The sequence below is a fragment of the Xenopus tropicalis genome, chromosome 7 (genome assembly GCF_000004195.4).
Source record: "Xenopus tropicalis strain Nigerian chromosome 7, UCB_Xtro_10.0, whole genome shotgun sequence".
In the NCBI taxonomy this organism is placed as follows: Eukaryota; Metazoa; Chordata; class Amphibia; order Anura; family Pipidae; genus Xenopus; species Xenopus tropicalis.
In genome coordinates this window covers 19,581,396-19,598,631 of record NC_030683.2, presented here as the reverse complement: position 1 = coordinate 19,598,631, position 17,236 = coordinate 19,581,396, and the positions used below count along the sequence as shown (strand labels likewise).

The 17,236-nt window shown below is 45.5% G+C and overlaps 1 protein-coding gene across 1 annotated transcript in view; it reads left to right on the top strand.

The window, feature by feature from the left end:
- The window catches only part of plpp4 (phospholipid phosphatase 4), a 77,983-nt gene that overhangs the window by 28,606 nt on the left and 32,141 nt on the right, over positions 1-17,236 (top strand). The window contains exon 2 of the mRNA XM_002937808.4: positions 16,063-16,171. Within this exon, the coding sequence (XP_002937854.2) occupies positions 16,063-16,171 (109 nt within the window). The remainder of the gene's footprint in view (positions 1-16,062; positions 16,172-17,236) is intronic.

Genomic DNA, 17,236 nt, shown 5'->3' with positions numbered 1-17,236 from the left:
AGAGATGTTATATTTAGGGCAGCATAAGCAGGGTCACCGTCGGGGGTACTGGGGTAAGGGGCCCGGTAGCAGTGATAATGAAATAAATGGGGCATGACCAGGTCAGATCAGCGGCACCATCAGCAATAAATGGGACCCCATGTTACTTGTTTTTACAGCCAATTAGGTGACATGACCCCATAATTATTGATGGTAGATTGGCCACATTAGTGCCACCTACAAGGCTATATTTATTCTGCAGAAAGCTTTACCATACCTGAGCAAACAGCCCTAGAAGCTCCCTCCGTTTGATTAAGATTGCAGCTGCCATTTTAGCTTGGTCTCAGTAGCTTCCATGCTGTAGCTTTTGGTAGCTAAGATCACTCATTGTGATGAGAGGGGGTGTGAATTATTATGAATTCTTATGGGAGGGGGAGAAGGGAGAGGGGTGTGCAGACTGGGCTGTGAATTTAAGGATTTTTCTGAGAGAGGAAGTCTGATATGGAAGAACATGTTTGCACAAAGGAAGACAATAAATCCTGTGTTTCTTTTGATAGAGGACTCAGTGCAGCGTTTCTGTGAGTGCTTATGGCTGTATTTACATAGACCTGTCTGATAAAGCTTACTTAGTTTTTTCCTTCTCCTTTAAACCTAAACATAAATGTGTTTGCCCTCTAGATTAGGTCCCTCCTTATCTCTGGTTCCTTTTACTTCCACAATGCCCTATCCACTGACCAAGAAGGAGAATTAGACTGATGCCACACGTGGCGTTTTTACGCTGCGTATTTTCTCAGCCTAAAAACGCCGCACAAGCCACACAGCCCCTGACTATGGCGTTTTTCAGCCTAGTACTGGTGACGTAGCAAATCCCGTTTCCATGGTGCTAATAGTGAGAAATAGTAAAAAACGCAGCGTATTTCCGCTAGGTCTGCCAGCTGCCTTTGTATATACATAGGAATAACTTGCTTTGCAAATAACGGCGTATTTCGGCAAACGCTTGAAAAATCCGTGCTAAGGCGTTTTCTAGCGTAAATACGCATTGTGTGGTTTGCTTCGAGTCTTTTTAAGTTATTTCTATGGATGATGATATCGTGCGTTTTTCAGCCGCCGAGAGAATTAGAAAATATGCAGCGTAAAAACGCCACGTGTGGCATCAGCCTAAGCAACTGCCCAGGCCAACAAGATGGTATGACAAACTGGCCAGGGTAGCCGTAAATGCCCATACGGCTGATCAGTAAGGGTGAAACTGACCAAACCACCTCTTTATAAGTGAATATTTGTATGATTTGGATAATATATTTATATATATGTATGTATAATATATTTGGATAATATTTTTACACATGAATAAGAGCAGGTTTCCAGCACAGAAGAAAATCTTTTCTAAAATCAGATGCCAGTGTCAGCTGCCAGTCTTCATGCCAATGATAGGTACAAATACACAACATTAATGTGGTATTTGCTCAACAAAACGCATGCAACGGCGCCATAAACAGCTCACAGAGTGCTTTTAGAGTTTATGTCCTTGTCACCTGAAGCTCTCGCTGTAATTATAACCTTTTAAATCACTTATAGTTATCATTAAGTCTAAAGTGTAACAAGGCCGCCTTCGCTTCTTTGGGAAAATAAAACATGCAAATTCTTTATAATGGCGTAAAATGATGGGGAATAATTATTCAGGCTCAGTGCCATTAGCAGCTGTGTTACATTTCACAATAAACAATTTCTTTAGAAGCCAATAGAAGTCTGCAACTTGCTAGTGGAAATTAAACTTTTGAACAGGCTTCTCTGTTTCCCCTAAGATATATTATACATATGAGAGTGAAAGCAGCTATTTCCAGCTAACAGCATGTGTATATATTGTTCTAGGGGTTGTTTGTGGGAGTGCCAGGGAGCGCGGATAATGATACTGCAGGGCAGCTTTGTAGCCGGAATGCCTGCGATGTGAAATGACTGGCTGTAAGTGCTACAGATTAGACTGTCATTTTATAGAGTGTCACAGTGGGACTGATTGGAAGTTCTTTGTTAAATAACAAACAGGAAGAACCAAACTGAGTGATCAAGAAGTTACGAAGGAATAAGAAACTGGATTTGGGTTTAAATGATATAAAAGCCGGGACATTTGAAATATATGAATATCCTGTAAATTATATCATTATAAATGGTGATTAGTGATCATCAGTCATCGGTCTAATTTCACATGACTCACTGAAACTTGTATTATAATAAATAATTTACCCCCTGTTGTAAAATACGAGGATATTAGAAGTCACCTCGGAGCTCCAGGAGTACAGGAGTGCAGGAGTACAGAAATCCGGCGCTTCCTACAACACTCCCCTGGGCACAAGTGCGCTTAGAAGGGGCGAGCTCTTGCTCCCAATAATACACTTGCACCCAGGGGCTATAAAGGAGCGGAGGAGGGATGGAGGACAAAGGGAATGGGGTGCACAGAGGGTGGAGGCGGAGGATGGAGGACAAAGGGAATAGGGGTGCACACAGGGTGGAGGCGGAGGATGGAGGAAAAAGGGAATAGGGGTGCACACAGGGTGGAGGCGGAGGATGGAGGACAAAGGGAATAGGGGTGCACACAGGGTGGAGGCGGAGGATGGAGGACAAAGGGAATAGGGGTGCACACAGGGTGGAGGCGGAGGATGGAGGACAAAGGGAATAGGGGTGCACACAGGGTGGAGGCAGAGGGATGGAGGACAAAGGGGATAGGGGTGAACACAGGGTGGAGGCGGAGGATGGAGGACAAAGGGAATAGGGGTGCACACAGGGTGGAGGCGGAGGATGGAGGACAAAGGGAATAGGGGTGCACACAGGGTGGAGGCGGAGGATGGAGGACAAAGGGAATAGGGGTGCACACAGGGTGGAGGCGGAGGGATGGAGGACAAAGGGAATAGGGGTGCACACAGGGTGGAGGCGGAGGATGGAGGACAAAGGGAATAGGGGTGCACACAGGGTGGAGGCAGAGGGATGGAGGACAAAGGGGATAGGGGTGAACACAGGGTGGAGGCGGAGGATGGAGGACAAAGGGAATAGGGGTGCACACAGGGTGGAGGCGGAGGGATGGAGGACAAAGGGAATAGGGGTGCACACAGGGTGGAGGCGGAGGATGGAGGACAAAGGGAATAGGGGTGCACACAGGGTGGAAGCGGAGGATGGAGGACAAAGGGAATAGGGGTGCACACAGGGTGGAGGCGGAGGATGGAGGACAAAGGGAATAGGGGTGCACACAGGGTGGAGGCAGAGGGATGGAGGACAAAGGGGATAGGGGTGAACACAGGGTGGAGGCGGAGGATGGAGGACAAAGGGAATAGGGGTGCACACAGGGTGGAGGCGGAGGGATGGAGGACAAAGGGAATAGGGGTGCACACAGGGTGGAGGCGGAGGATGGAGGACAAAGGGAATAGGGGTGCACACAGGGTGGAGGCGGAGGATGGAGGACAAAGGGAATAGGGGTGCACACAGGGTGGAGGCGGAGGATGGAGGACAAAGGGAATAGGGGTGCACACAGGGTGGAGGCGGAGGATGGAGGAAAAAGGGAATAGGGGTGCACACAGGGTGGAGGCGGAGGATGGAGGAAAAAGGGAAAAGGGACGCAGATGCACACAGGGTGGAGGCGGCATTAGAAGGAAAGTGATAAGAATATTCCCTTCAATGGGGTAACGTGATTTAACGTCAGTTAAACTTGTGTTCCTTGTATAAAAATGTTGTTCCTGTATAAAAGCACTCAGCCTGGAGCTTTTATATGGTACTGAAACTCCTCAGTGGCTTCTAATATCCTTACATTTTACAATAGGGGGTTACATTATTGATTGCATAAGCAGTGCTTAGTGATGTCATTTTGTGCCACTTGAATTTCATTTTGTGTATTTTGTATATAAAAAATAAGGCACTACCTCGTACCTAGAAACTTTGGGCAACTTGGAGCGACACATTTGGTTTCCCGCTGGCAGTTTACATTATTATGTATAATACATTTGCAGGGGATTAGCCACCCCCTCGGTAGAGTAGATTTATCTCAGGCAACTAATCTTCTGGTGTGCCATCGCCTTACGAGTGAGAAGTGGTGACAGGGCAGGTTAATTGGCTCCTGATAAAACCCCAGTGTGTGTGTATGTGATAGGGCCCTTAGATTGTAAGCTCCACTGTATAAATAAAGAATAACAACAGGATTCAAGGAGAGATGAGAAGGGAGGGGGCATCTAGACTGGCATAATGATACACAATGTCTGTGTGTTCTAATAAGATACAAAAGGAGCTGTTTTGGCAGCTCTAACAAACGTGCAATAGCAATACCTGTCGCTTTTAACCTCTGCCTGTCTAGCTGTGTGCTGAAGGGCAGCTGTGTTGTCTGAATCTCTATTTCCTAATCAGCCATCAGGAAATAGCTTCCCCTTTAGTGTCAGGATTAAACTTGACGCCCTCCATGCTCCATGTGTACTCTGTTTCTCGCTCTCTCTGTCTCCCTCTTTCTTATTTGCAGGCCATGTCTGCAAAATCAGGGTCAGACTGGGGGGTGAAGGGCCCACCGGGGCTCCCATCTCAGGGCCCCCACACTCCCCCAAGGGCCCCCGCTGCTCGCCTCACTCCCCTCTGAGCGTGCCTACTTTAGTCTTACCTTAGGTGTGACAGGGGAGGGAGCGCCACGGGATCGGGTCTGACCAGGGTCGGACTGGGCCACCGGGACACCTGGAAAAAAACCTGGTGGGCCCCGGTGGCCCAGACCCGACCCTTGCCGGGGCACCCCTGGCCGACTGTTCCTCCCTTGACGCATTAAACTTATGTGCGCTCAGGGTAGGACTTTGGGTGGAGGACCCTGCGGGGGGTAAGGGAGGCTCAGCGGGGGACCTGCGGGGGGTAAGGGAGGCTCAGCGGGGGACCTGCGGGGGGTAAGGGAGGCTCAGCGGGGGAACCTGCGGGGGTTAGAGAGGCTCAGTGGGGGCCTTTGCGGGGGGCAAGGGAAGGTCAGTGGGGGCCCCTGCGGGGAGTTAGGGGATGTGGGGTCTCAGCCGCGGGGGGCATCTGCAGGGCCCCTGGGGCGGCACCCCCCAGTGCAAAATATATACAATGTTTTTCTGAGCATAAGTAGGCTCTTGATGGAGGCTGGAGGTGCAAATTGAATAGTGCACTAAACTCTGTGGCTCTCCATGATGTTGGTTTGTTGTCTGTTTGACTGACTGATTGTTTGACTGACTGACTGACAAGCAGGCATCCGACACTTAAGAGGAGGCATGGCGCCTCAAAGGGTTGGTCACCTTTAAGTTAACTTTTAGAGAGTAATAATAATATGTAGAGAGTAATAATCTGACATGATTTGCAATTGGTCTTCATTTTTTATTATTTGTGGTTTTTTAGTTGTTTCACTTTTTGTTCAGCACTTCTCCAGTTTGGAGTTTCAGCAGCTATCAGGTTGCTAGGGTCCAAATTACCTTAGCAGCCAGGGAGCAGTTTGAATGAGAGGCTGGTATATGAATAGGAGTGGGACTGAATATAAAAAAAATTCAAAAAAGTAACAATAAAACTGCAGCCTCACTGAGCAATCGTTTTTGGCTGCTGAGGTCAGTGACCCCCATTTGAAAAGGATCTGGTTTGAAAATAAATCCCTCCTCCCCAGCTGCTCTACTACCTGTGGGCAGGGAATGGGGGACACCAGGGACAAGGGCATGTGATGCGGGCAGGGGCAGGTAGTGGGCTGGTGGGGGCCAGACAGGAGTCTGTGTACTGGGCACAAACACCTGATCCTTTAGGCCAGTGCAATTAGTTCAGTATATAAAATATGACATATTGCCATATTTGTTGTTAGGGTTAAGTTCTCCTTTAACTGTTCTATTGCACAGAATATGGGTCAGTTACAGGTGTAACATATAGGCCTCCCTTACAGCTGTGCACTGTACCTTGTGTCTGACTTACAAATCAACCAGGTAAATGAAAAAAAAAATCACAGAAAAAAACATTCCCCCTCCCTAACTATGAATTTACCCACCATTCAGGCCATGACCCTAGTATTCCCTATGGTCATTCCCTATTTCTGAATGAGAACAAAGAGAAATAGGAGGAAAGGAGGAAATATAGTTTGGAGAGTGGGCCTAGGGTCTAAGGTTTTCTGGTGGCCCCTGGGGTCCCAGTCCAACACTGATGGGGGGGGGGATTTTCATTAGCCCCAAAATCACTGTTCGTGCCCAAAATACAGTATCCGGAGGGACACGTTCCTCTAACTTTTCAAACCTCTAATTTCAAATTAATGATGTTGGCAGTCTCCTTGCCAAGAGGGTTCATACACATTGTTCTATAAAGTGACATGTTTTGAGAACACAATATAATGTGCCGAGTCCCTCTCCCATCCATTCCCTCTCTGAATGCTGTCGATGGCCTATGTTTCATTTTTTTGTAGGGCTCGCAGCCAAGTGTCCCAGCTATGGTTTGGCAACAGCCTCGATTACTAAATCAGGACAGGCTGACAGTTTGATGCTGGAAGGTGATGACTGATAAAACAAATTACGGCGCTACCCGGTGAGCCTTAATGCACAGCTGGTTCTCCCTAAGAAAAGCCAGTCTGTTTCATTCAGCGACAGAGCCCAGCCTGTAAGTGACACTGCAATCATTGCTGTGAGAAAGATCCTTAGCTCGGATGTATAAAACCATCATAAAGCTGTCGGCACAGATCTCCTTTTTCCTCCCACACGTTTCCTTCACCAAATTTTTTTCCCAACCGAAATCCGAGTCCCTTATCAGCGTTTGATTTGAGCAGCTTCCATCTCTGATGCTTTTTATCTGCCCACAGACGGCGGGGTCATTAGTGCAGTTGTGCCCACACAGGCAACGGGCAAATAAATTGCAAGTAATGGAATCTGCTCAAATTGGCGGCTAGTAACGTCACTAGTCTTATTAAACAAAGAGTAAAAAAGGGAAAATCCGCGGAAAATCCGCTTGTGGGGGAACCGCTAAACTCCTTGCAAAAAGAGTTTCATAGACACGCCATAAACATATTGATACTTTGCAATAGGGATGTTAAAGGAACAGTAACACCAGCAAATGGAAATGTATCAAAGTAACTAGAATATAATTACAGTTGCCCGATACTGTAGTGATGTGTGGGTTGACCCCAACAGCCAAAGACAGAAGCTTGACATAGTAAGGTCACGGGCAGGGTGGGTGTAGTGTAAAGTTCAGGCCCTAACGCAGCGGTGGGCAAACTACGGCCCGCGGGCCACATCAGGCCCATTGGTTTTTTTAATCCAGCCCGCCGACTCCGCAAGTCTCATCACTCGAGACTTGGTGTCTGGGCACTGATGAGCGGAAACGCCTTAACGCCCATCTGTAAGTCAATGTAGCCCCTGAGCCAAAGATTTGCCCACCCCTTCCCTAACGTGACCGCAAAAAGTTGTGTAGATGCTGGCCCAGACCCACCAGACCTGCAGGTAAACCCACAGTAAAGGTTGTGTGCTTGCTGTGAGTTGATATAAACAAACTGTGTAGCCAAGGGGCAGCCATTTCAATTTAAATAGGGCTAAAGGGCACAGCTTGTATAGTAGATAACAAATAAGCTCTGTAAAACACCATCATACTGTATTCTACAGAGCTTATCTGTTATCTGCTATGTAACCTGTGCCATTTAACCCCATTTAAATGGCTGCACACAGGGTCGGACTGGGCCGCTGGGGCACTGGTAAAAAACCCGGTGGGCCCCGGCGACCCTGACCTGATCCTTGTCAGCACGCCCCCGGCCGCCAGTGTCTTTTCCCTGACGCGTTGAAAGTAAGTTTCACTTACGTGCTCTCGGGGGAGGACATTGAGCAGGTGGCGGGGGACACATCAGGGGGGGTGCAGGACCCCTGGGGCGGCACCCCCCGGTGGGCCCTGCACCCCCCATTTCGACCATGGCTACACAGCAGCTTTGCTTTTATATACTATAGTAGTCTTTCTGAAGCAAACACACAACTTTATTAGTGCATTATATAGCACATTATTTTATTTATATAATTACTATAAATCACTTTTATATTTTGGTGTTACTGTTCCTTTGAATACTGGGCTACGTGGGAGCAGCAAACAAAGGTGTAGATGAGACCTACACTGCTCATCCGTCACAAATGTAAAGTGTATGGTGTGTGTCAGGAACACGCCACTCTCAAACGCACATGACATCGGGACGGGGAACCAAGGGGTTACACTCAGTCACCTTTCACACAGGTTAGACTAACATCAGGCACCCCCAAACACACCACCGCCCCAAATAACTATTCACTGCCACCATCTATCATTAACAGGCGATAGAAACCTAATACACCACTGTAGCACACACTGTCTCTCACTGTAGTTGGGGTTACAGTCAAACACACTCTCCTGCTAGCAGCCAACTAGTTAATTAGCATTTACACAGAACTTGCCCTTCACAGTTACAGACATGAGGTTATAACATTCTAGGCCCAAACATTTATACCAGGTAAGTGAGTCTTAGAGCCAAAGGACATAACTTATTAAATTTTATTTTTAATATTACAAGGATTAACAGTGCATTTAAAAAGATTTTACAAAAAGAGACATACACATACAAACAGTAAATAAAATAAAAGGAAATAAAACACAGAGAAACCCTATGTACGTTACCGAGTAAACGGAGTGTCCTCCTGGAGGTAAGAGTTTGAAGGCCTCAGCCCACACCCCAACGGAAATTGGGACCTCCAAAATATGAGCTAACGGGTACCTGGGTCTGTTGCCTTTTTATTCCCAGCTGGGACCCTCCCTTATTACCGTATGCATGAGGGGGGAGTGTCCAGGAACTTGTCCCTTGGGACCCCCTGTAGAGAGCTGTACTTCTCATGCCAGTTTCTTGTCATATAATATTGGTACTTGCCAGTATCCAATATTATTATGAAAATATGGGCTTGTTTTAACCCATATGTGGGCGATCAAAATGAAACCAAAATGAGGGGTGTCTCTTGTTCCAGTCCCCCAGAAACTATCCCTAACTGGTGGGTATAGGCAGCCCCTGTTTGGTATCATTGGGAAGCATGGGGCCTCCTCATAACCAATATGTGATTTATGAGGATGTGAACCATAAAGCAAAGGAGATATGGACCCCTTTCTATAATCCAAATTTTCTCCTAGCTGCACCCTCTGCTGTTCTTAGGTCCACAATTGCCTTTCTTTGATCAACAGATCAAAGAAACCAATGGTCCCAAGCTCCCCTGCCCCAAATGGCTGGCCCCGCATTGTCTGATGTTGCCAGGTTTAGCCCTTTACAATGGCAGGGCACTACTGCTGGCATGACAGTGTGCTAAAAGGCTCAAATACACACATAAGCACATCACAGCTTACATCTGTCAGCCCGTAAATGAGCCCTACTATATTATACCTGTCTAATGAGCAATGTTACAATGCAAAATGCTCTTAATTCTTAATTTTGGTAATTTGTATTTCTGTTACATTCTCCAATCTGTATCTAAGTTCCACCTTCCAAGAAAACGCCAGTTATCCAGCAGTACACATGAGTTATGATTCTGTAGATCCAGACAAGAAATGGCTGCTCACAAACATCACATCCATCATTAGGTGCTAATTTAATTGTAACAGTGTACATTATTTTTCCTGTTTGATGGGAAACTGAGCCCTAATTATAAAGTGTCAAAGTATAAGGGGCTTTTGCGCCTTGATCTGGCTTTTGCGCCTTGATCTTGCATTTGCCCCCAGGGATCATGGTATATGACCCCTTTTAAAACCTATTCTGATCAAAATATTGATAAGATAGACACTGGTGCTGGAAGCCTAAAGGACACAAATGGCACCCCTTAGTACCCATCCACCAGTATCTGTGGCTGCAGTTTGTCTGGCCAGGTGGTAAGTACAGAGCGCCATAGCACCTAGCACCCATTGGTGGTCCCTAGCCAATCAGCACCTCATGAATACAGTGCTGCTGAACCTCAGCAGTGTTGTGTTTATAAGAAAGGCAAAGACCTTTGTGTTCATTGCCAGGCAGAAAAAAACCCGACAATCCCGACAATCCCTTTTCTTTCCCATTTGTTCAAGTTGCCGCTTGTAAAACATATTCCATGCAGCAATTTGAATGAATGCAGAGGGGCAGGTATTGCCTATCTGCCAGCACCCTAAGGGCGCAACTGTCAGGGCAGTTTGTAAAGAAGCCCCTTGGAGAAATCTAATTTGTTCTTGCTGGTGGATGAAGAACTACATTTTTGGCAAAATAAGAATTGTATTACTCGTGACTGGGCAAAACATCTTTGCTCAGACTCAGGCTTTTTCTCATTTCATCACATTGCTGAGGGTGGGCAACAAAGAGAAAAGCCTTTAAAAAATTTCTAGAGTCACATTAGAGCTGCTGTTACACCTACTACTACTACTAATAAAATAGTTCCGGACCATTTATAGCAGGTCTTTATTGTTCTGCTGGGCCAATATCCAGTTTGAAAATCTTACCTGCTGATGTACCATATCTGCTAATGTATGGTGTATTGGCAGATAAGGAGAAGAAGAGGAGCCGCAGCAACCACAGATTGTCTGCCCAAACAATGAAAAGATAGCCATACAGTTGGCTGACCAGTTGGATGCCAAAAATGTCTAAAGGTGGCCATACACAGGCAGATTTTAGCTGCCGATTTTGGTCCTTTAGAGACTGATTAGGCAGCTTATCTGCCTGTGTATGGGCACCCCAGACAGGCCTACCGGACCGAGATCTTGCCTAATACTAGCCAGATCTTAATCGGGCAGGTATGATTTTACATTGGATCGGGGACATTGCCTATGCTCCCCGGTTTAATTCAACTAACTTGATCGAATTAGCCCAATATCACCCACCGTAGCATATGGAGAGAAGATGCGCTCATTTGCGGACCTCGTCAAACATGCAGATCTTACCATGTATGGCCACCGTAAGAGCCCTTCCTTTGTCTTTCCCATCCCCAAGACCTCAGCAAGCAATGTGGCCGATAAATGCAATCTGATATGGTTGCGGAATCACTCATGTCGGCCAAAAGTGGTCTGGCAAGTGTAAAGCACTGATATGGCTAGGATAATGTGCTGTCATGTTATAAAGGAAAACACTGTCACACTTTTCATATTGTATAAAGATTCCCAAGACCCTCCTATAGCAAAGGACCCTAAAGTAATGCTGTGCTAATAACCCCCAAATATTTAGGCAGTTTGAGAAGAACCGCAAGCAATCCTAGTGCTTATGTACGCCCTCTAGTGGTCCCTAATGCTATTCTATTTCATGGGTAGCTGGGGAATGATGATCACAGTGTCATTATTCAAATCAAACACTGCAAGGCCACATTGGCTGCAACTCGCTCTCCAAACTGAATATAATCTCACGCCATTTAAGTCCGACTGAAGACTTATCTTTTCTATGGTTTCCTTTGTCCCATGTGTCCCTCCGGCTACAAGTTATTCTTGATATTTATATGTTTTATGGTTTCCTTTTTCTTCCCCCTTTTCCATTGTGCAGTTCTCCTCTCATGCTATTTCCCCTGGAGTGGAACGCTGCCTCTGTTTGAAATTAATTTTCCTTTGCTTCACGGCTATGAATTATGCAGCATAGAACAAAAAAAAAAAAAAGTTTATTTCCACAAAGTTTAATTTTGGCGTAGCCAGAGAGCAGGTGCCGGAGCTCAGCGCATACAGATGAAGGGCTCTCAAAAAGCAAATAATTGCATCTTGTATAATTGTGTTCGGGGGAAAGATGAAAACAAATTGCAGAAGGGTTTTTTTCCCCTGGCATTTAGAGAGCAGAAAGATAGAAAACCTCCTTATTCCCCCCGTCTGTTCCTGAAGGCAAAGCTCTTTTTATACGCAGGGAGCTGCCGACAGAGCAGTTCAGAAGAGTTGAGTCCATTTTAAAAGTTAAACCCAATGGACTGAAGTGGCAAAAAGCTATAGGGCTACCGGCACACCGTAGGGCTCATTTATCAAGTAGTAGTGCAAAAATGGGCGCAAAGTTTCCGATGTTGTTCTTGGTCCCAAGCCGAGGCGGAGAATCAGGAAATGCTACTCAGCATCTAATAGCAGTTTGCCCTTTTAAATAGCAGTTTGTATTTATTTAACAAGTGTCTGACTGTCACTGCGCAAGCCAATTATCACAAAAAACACTTCTGACTGATACTAGAGAGAAATCTGCGGACATAATCATAGTTTATCATTTCAGCAAATATCCTGAATTGTGCATGGAAGGTGATTATGCACGTGTATGGCCCCTTATATGGGGTACATCTATTCAGCCCACAGGTTGATCGGTTCGATTCTGTGATGGATTCTGTGATGGATGGCCTAGTGTATGCCCACCTTAAGACACTTATCTATAGTCTCATATCGTCTTCAGTTACTGTACTTGAGTTCCAATAACAGCTCTCATAGTGGACATCCATAGCAGAGTGCCAGGAAAAAAACACCTTAAGGTGGCCATACACAGGCAGATTTAAGATTCTGATTTGGGTCCGTCAGACCAATTCAGCAGCTTGTTTGCCCATGTATGGGGCCCTCTGTCAGGCCTCCCTGATCCGAATCATCCTCATAGGTTCATTGATGTGGTCCTGGCCCAGACGGCTCGTATCCCCTTCACTGAAATGCAATTGTTTGGTCCTGAGGTATCGTCCAAGGTGAGAAAGATCCACTCGTTTGGAGATCTTGCCAAACAAGCGGTTCTTATAGTGTATGGCCACCTTAAGTTTACACATTTAAATCCCTAAAAGGGTACATTTAACCCTAAACTAAATTCCATGGAGCCAAAGCTGTTTACTAAATTACTTGCAAGTTCTATCTCTCCACAAGCTAGTTTTGTTTCCTTAATTTGTCCAATACTTTGTGGGAAAGTAGGGCAACATCATTTCTGCCATCCCAGGTGGCAATGAAGACAGAAGCTCCACCATTCTGAGGTCTATTTCCTTGGGGTTCCCCAATCTCTGTAGCCTCTAAGCTGTGGACCATATGCTCCTTCTTGCACTGAAGGGTTCTTAGAAAAAGAAGTTGACTCTTCCCCTCCATTTCATGACTGTGGGACCATGTCCAAGCTCTCCCAGCCTTCTATACTATCCTGACCCGTGGTTCTATAATATTCTCTTTATGTGGAAGGAACAGACGGGCACATATATTACATATATTTTTCAGGATAACACATAATGTGGTTTTGGCCTTATGGAATATGGCTGGTTGGGCAGCCAGCCATTATATAGAGAAATTGATTTGTTCTTTGGCCATGACCCTTTGATAGTTGATTGGATGGGGCTGTTCTATGTGCGCTCTTTATAATGCTGCTAAGCCCACGGTATGGAGACTTATGAAAAGCTGAATCTGCAGCCTGAGTCAGTTACACCTTCATTGAAGCCATAAGGAAAACAAACCAAGGGGGGGGGGGGGAATATTTATAATTTCATCTATTCTTTTGCATAAATACAAAGGGAAAACAAAGCTGAAGGTAAAAGTACCATCTCCTTCCCTCAGAGATCTTATCATGTAAATTGGTTTCCTGGATGAATAAGTTTGTTAATGCAGATTGGCATTTCTAGAAAGCTGTTTTGCTGATGGTTCAAGTAAAAGAAGAAAAGACTTCATGAATCTTGTGTTTTTTTCAGCCAGGACCAAAGTGCAGAGGCAAAGCTTACAATTTATGCTCCTAGCTGGATATTGCCTTGATGGATTATGGGAAGAAGGTGCAGTCTCCGCAGTATATCAGAGCCATGTGCTCACAAGCCGCCAAGACACAGCAGGAGGCTATTTTCTAATCTATTGATTTCCCATCATTGTTTAAGTGTGCAGTAATGCTGAAAATTGACAGCGGGCAACCCTAAATAATATGATCTTTACAGCATAAATGGCAATACTGGAAAGAAACACAAATGAAAGTAAGAAGTGCTAGTCCGAAGGTCAGCTGGATACCCTTGCACAAGCCCAGATAATGATGGGCTATTGATATAACGGGATGGTGACTGAGCTTGTGTTATAGATGTATGGGCCCTAGGCTGCATGAAAGCTGGAGCCCCTATCTAAAGGGATTCAGGGGTGTCCAACATGCAGCCCTCCAGCCATTTGTTAACTACAGCCTATGGACATCCTAACTGGCAATAATGAGTAGGGGGATGAAGATATCACATTGCAGTGTGACATATGGATACATGGATGGAGGTGATGTCAGGTTGACAGTACACTTGCATAGCTGTGAACGTACCATAGCTGAAGTGTTAATATTATTATAGGTGTTAATACAGTTCTATTAATGGAGATGATATCAGCAGGCTGAGGTACATGCTGTGAAGAGGCCCTATATTTGGCCACTGCCTGGCGATGAACATGTGGGATACTGAGGAACAGACAGGGTGATGGGGAAAAGGAGGAGTAAATACATATGGTGGCATTGAGAGGATTGTGTAAAATGGTTTAAGGACAAATTGAGCCAGGAGAGAAAGTGAAAGAGAGGCTGAGGTTAGAATGGTGGAGCTGAGGTGCTGGTAGGCAGTGCTGTACAACTAATTACAGGTAGTAGGCCGATTATTGCTCATATGGTGCATTCGAGGGCAGGGTTAAATTAAAATGATAATGTCATATAATTAAGTCTGTGGAGCCTTTTAGCAGACTGAGGGCCATAGAAATTCCTTTGGAGGGCTGCATCCAGCCCATGGGCCTCCAGTTGGACAGCCCTGCTGTAGGGCATAGGGAAATAGTGAGCTGGGAGAGAGAACTAAAGAGAGGTAGAGAAAGGTTACAGCAGGGGAAATATCTGGGGGAGAATAAAGGAGAGACTGGGGAGATATAAGGGGGTGTTGGGATGCAGAGCGAGATGGAATAGAGGGAAAGATGAATTGTAATTAGTGAGATGTGGAAAATAATAAGGTTTGGAGATAAAATAATTAAGTTTAGAGCTGAGTTTTAGCAAATTGTATATTAGCAATGTGCATTTCACAGAGATTAAAAGAGAAGTAAAGTCTTATAAAATAAATGTACATACTGAATTTACTGTACCAGCCCAAAGTTTTAACAGCCCAATAGTAGTAATGATCCAGGCCTTCAAAGTGTTTACAACAGCGCCCCCTCTTGGATCTTGTTAGGCCATCTTTTGTGTCAGTGGCACTGCACATGCTCAGTGTGCTCTGGGCTGCCGCTGCTGAGAAGCTAAGCTTAAAGGGAAACGAAAGGTAAAGTCACTTGGGGGTGCCAAAATGTTAGGCACCCCCAAGTGACTTTAACCGCTTACCTCGTACCCCGGGCTGGTGCCCCTGTTGGGAGAAAACAGCACCAGCCCGGGGCACCTGGAGCGCAGCGCTTCCGTGTTCTGGCTTCCTCTTCCTGAATGCCAGCGGTGGGCGCATGCGCAGTAGAGTGAAAAGCCGACTTTAATGTTTAAGTTCGGCTTTTCACTCTACTGCGCATGCGCGCGCAGCGAAACAAGAGGAAGGAAGCGCCGGCAGCTACCCCGGGCTGGTGCTGTTCCCTCCTCACAGGGGCACCAGCCCGGGGTAAAAGGTAGGTGGTCAAAGTCACTTGGGGGTGCCTAACATTTTGGCACCCCCAAGTGACTTTGACTTTCTTTTCCCTTTAAGGGTTGCTGGAAATCAACAAGACACCCCCACATGTAATAGGTGAGCAGTAAATGTTTTCTGCTGATTGGTTGCTGTGGGCTACTGCTCCTGGGCAGACTCTTGGGTATTTTATAACATAACCCCCAATGAGAAAGTACAGTTGGAGCCGAGCAGTACAATTGTGTGTAGCAGGCCAACTCCATATGCCCCATTAAGGGGCAGATTTACTAAGACAAGAACGCTCAGAGTGTTCATTCAAATGCTCCGAGCGTGTTTTCGCTGAATTTTTCGTACGCGTGCGGAAAGGTTTTCTCGCTGTTTACAGTCGTTCGATAAGAAAATTTTGTGACTTTCGGATCGCCGATACGATATTATCGTGACTAATACGATTTTTTCATAAGCATTTTCGTGATATTTGCGATCTTCAGAAATTTTTGTATCCAATCCGAATTTATCCCATTCGGGATTCGAACTTGTGTTTTCTTGAATCTGCCCCTTAGTGTACTGGTACCTCAGCCCAGATCTGCAGATTAACCCATTCCTGTGTCTCTCTCCCCAGATTTACAGAGTTCTTAGATCCTTTCCAACGCGTCATCCAACCGGAGGAGATCTGGCTGTATAAGAACCCCTTGGTGCAATCAGACAATATACCTACTCGACTGATGTTTGTAAGTAAGAAACAAGCAACGGATACAAGATATTAATGGAATAAAATAATAATGCAGTGATATATCCCTTTACAGCATACTCTATCCAGAATTAAATATTTGATGGAATTGCACTGTGGCTGAAAGAGAGAAACCACCTCCTAAGCAATATTAAAGAGAGACCCTTCCTGTAATACACACACACACACGTGGAATTCCAATAAAATTGATTCATGTTTGTGGCTGTAATGTGACAAAATGTGGAAAAGTTCAAGGGGGCCGAATACTTTTGCAAGTTACTGTATATATATGTGTGTATATATATTTTTGGAAATACATTCATATATATATATAAGGTTTTCTCTGATTGACTAGTGGCTGGCACATTAAGCTTTTTATTGCAATATACAGTATTATTGCTGAACATGTACATTGCAAAATTTAGGGTGAAATTGCTTTGGAAAAGAGCTTTTTATTAAACAAAGAGTGTGCCAAATCAAGGCAGAAAGGATGCAGTCGCTACACAGCATTTACAGTGTTTGTGGTAAAGGGGTTAGAGCAGGGGTGGGCAAACTATAGCCCTCGGGTCCCATCTGGCCCCTTGGTGTGTTTAATCCGGTCTGCCAACTCTGCAAGTCTCCTCACGCAAGACTTGGCATCTGGGGACTGATGAGCAGAAACGGTGCAAACGGCGTAACGTTGGCCCGGCCCGACAGTAAGTCAATGTGGCCCCTGAGCCAAAAAGTTTGCCCAACCTTGGGTTAGAGGAAAGCTATACCCCCAGAATGAATACTTAACCAACAGACAGTTTATATCATATTAAACTGCCTATTAAAAATCTCAACAAACTGGAATATATATATCAGTAAATATTGCCCTTTTACATCTTTTCCATTGAGGCGCCATTTAGTGATGGGCTTTGTGCTCCCTCAGAGATCAGCTGACAGGAAATAATGCAGCTCTAACTGTAACAGGAAGTAGTGTGGGAGCAAAAGGCAGAACTCTGTCCATTCATTGGCTGATGTGACCTTGCATGTACGTGTGCCCTTGGTTTATTTGTGCATCGTATGATCCCAAGGTGCGGCA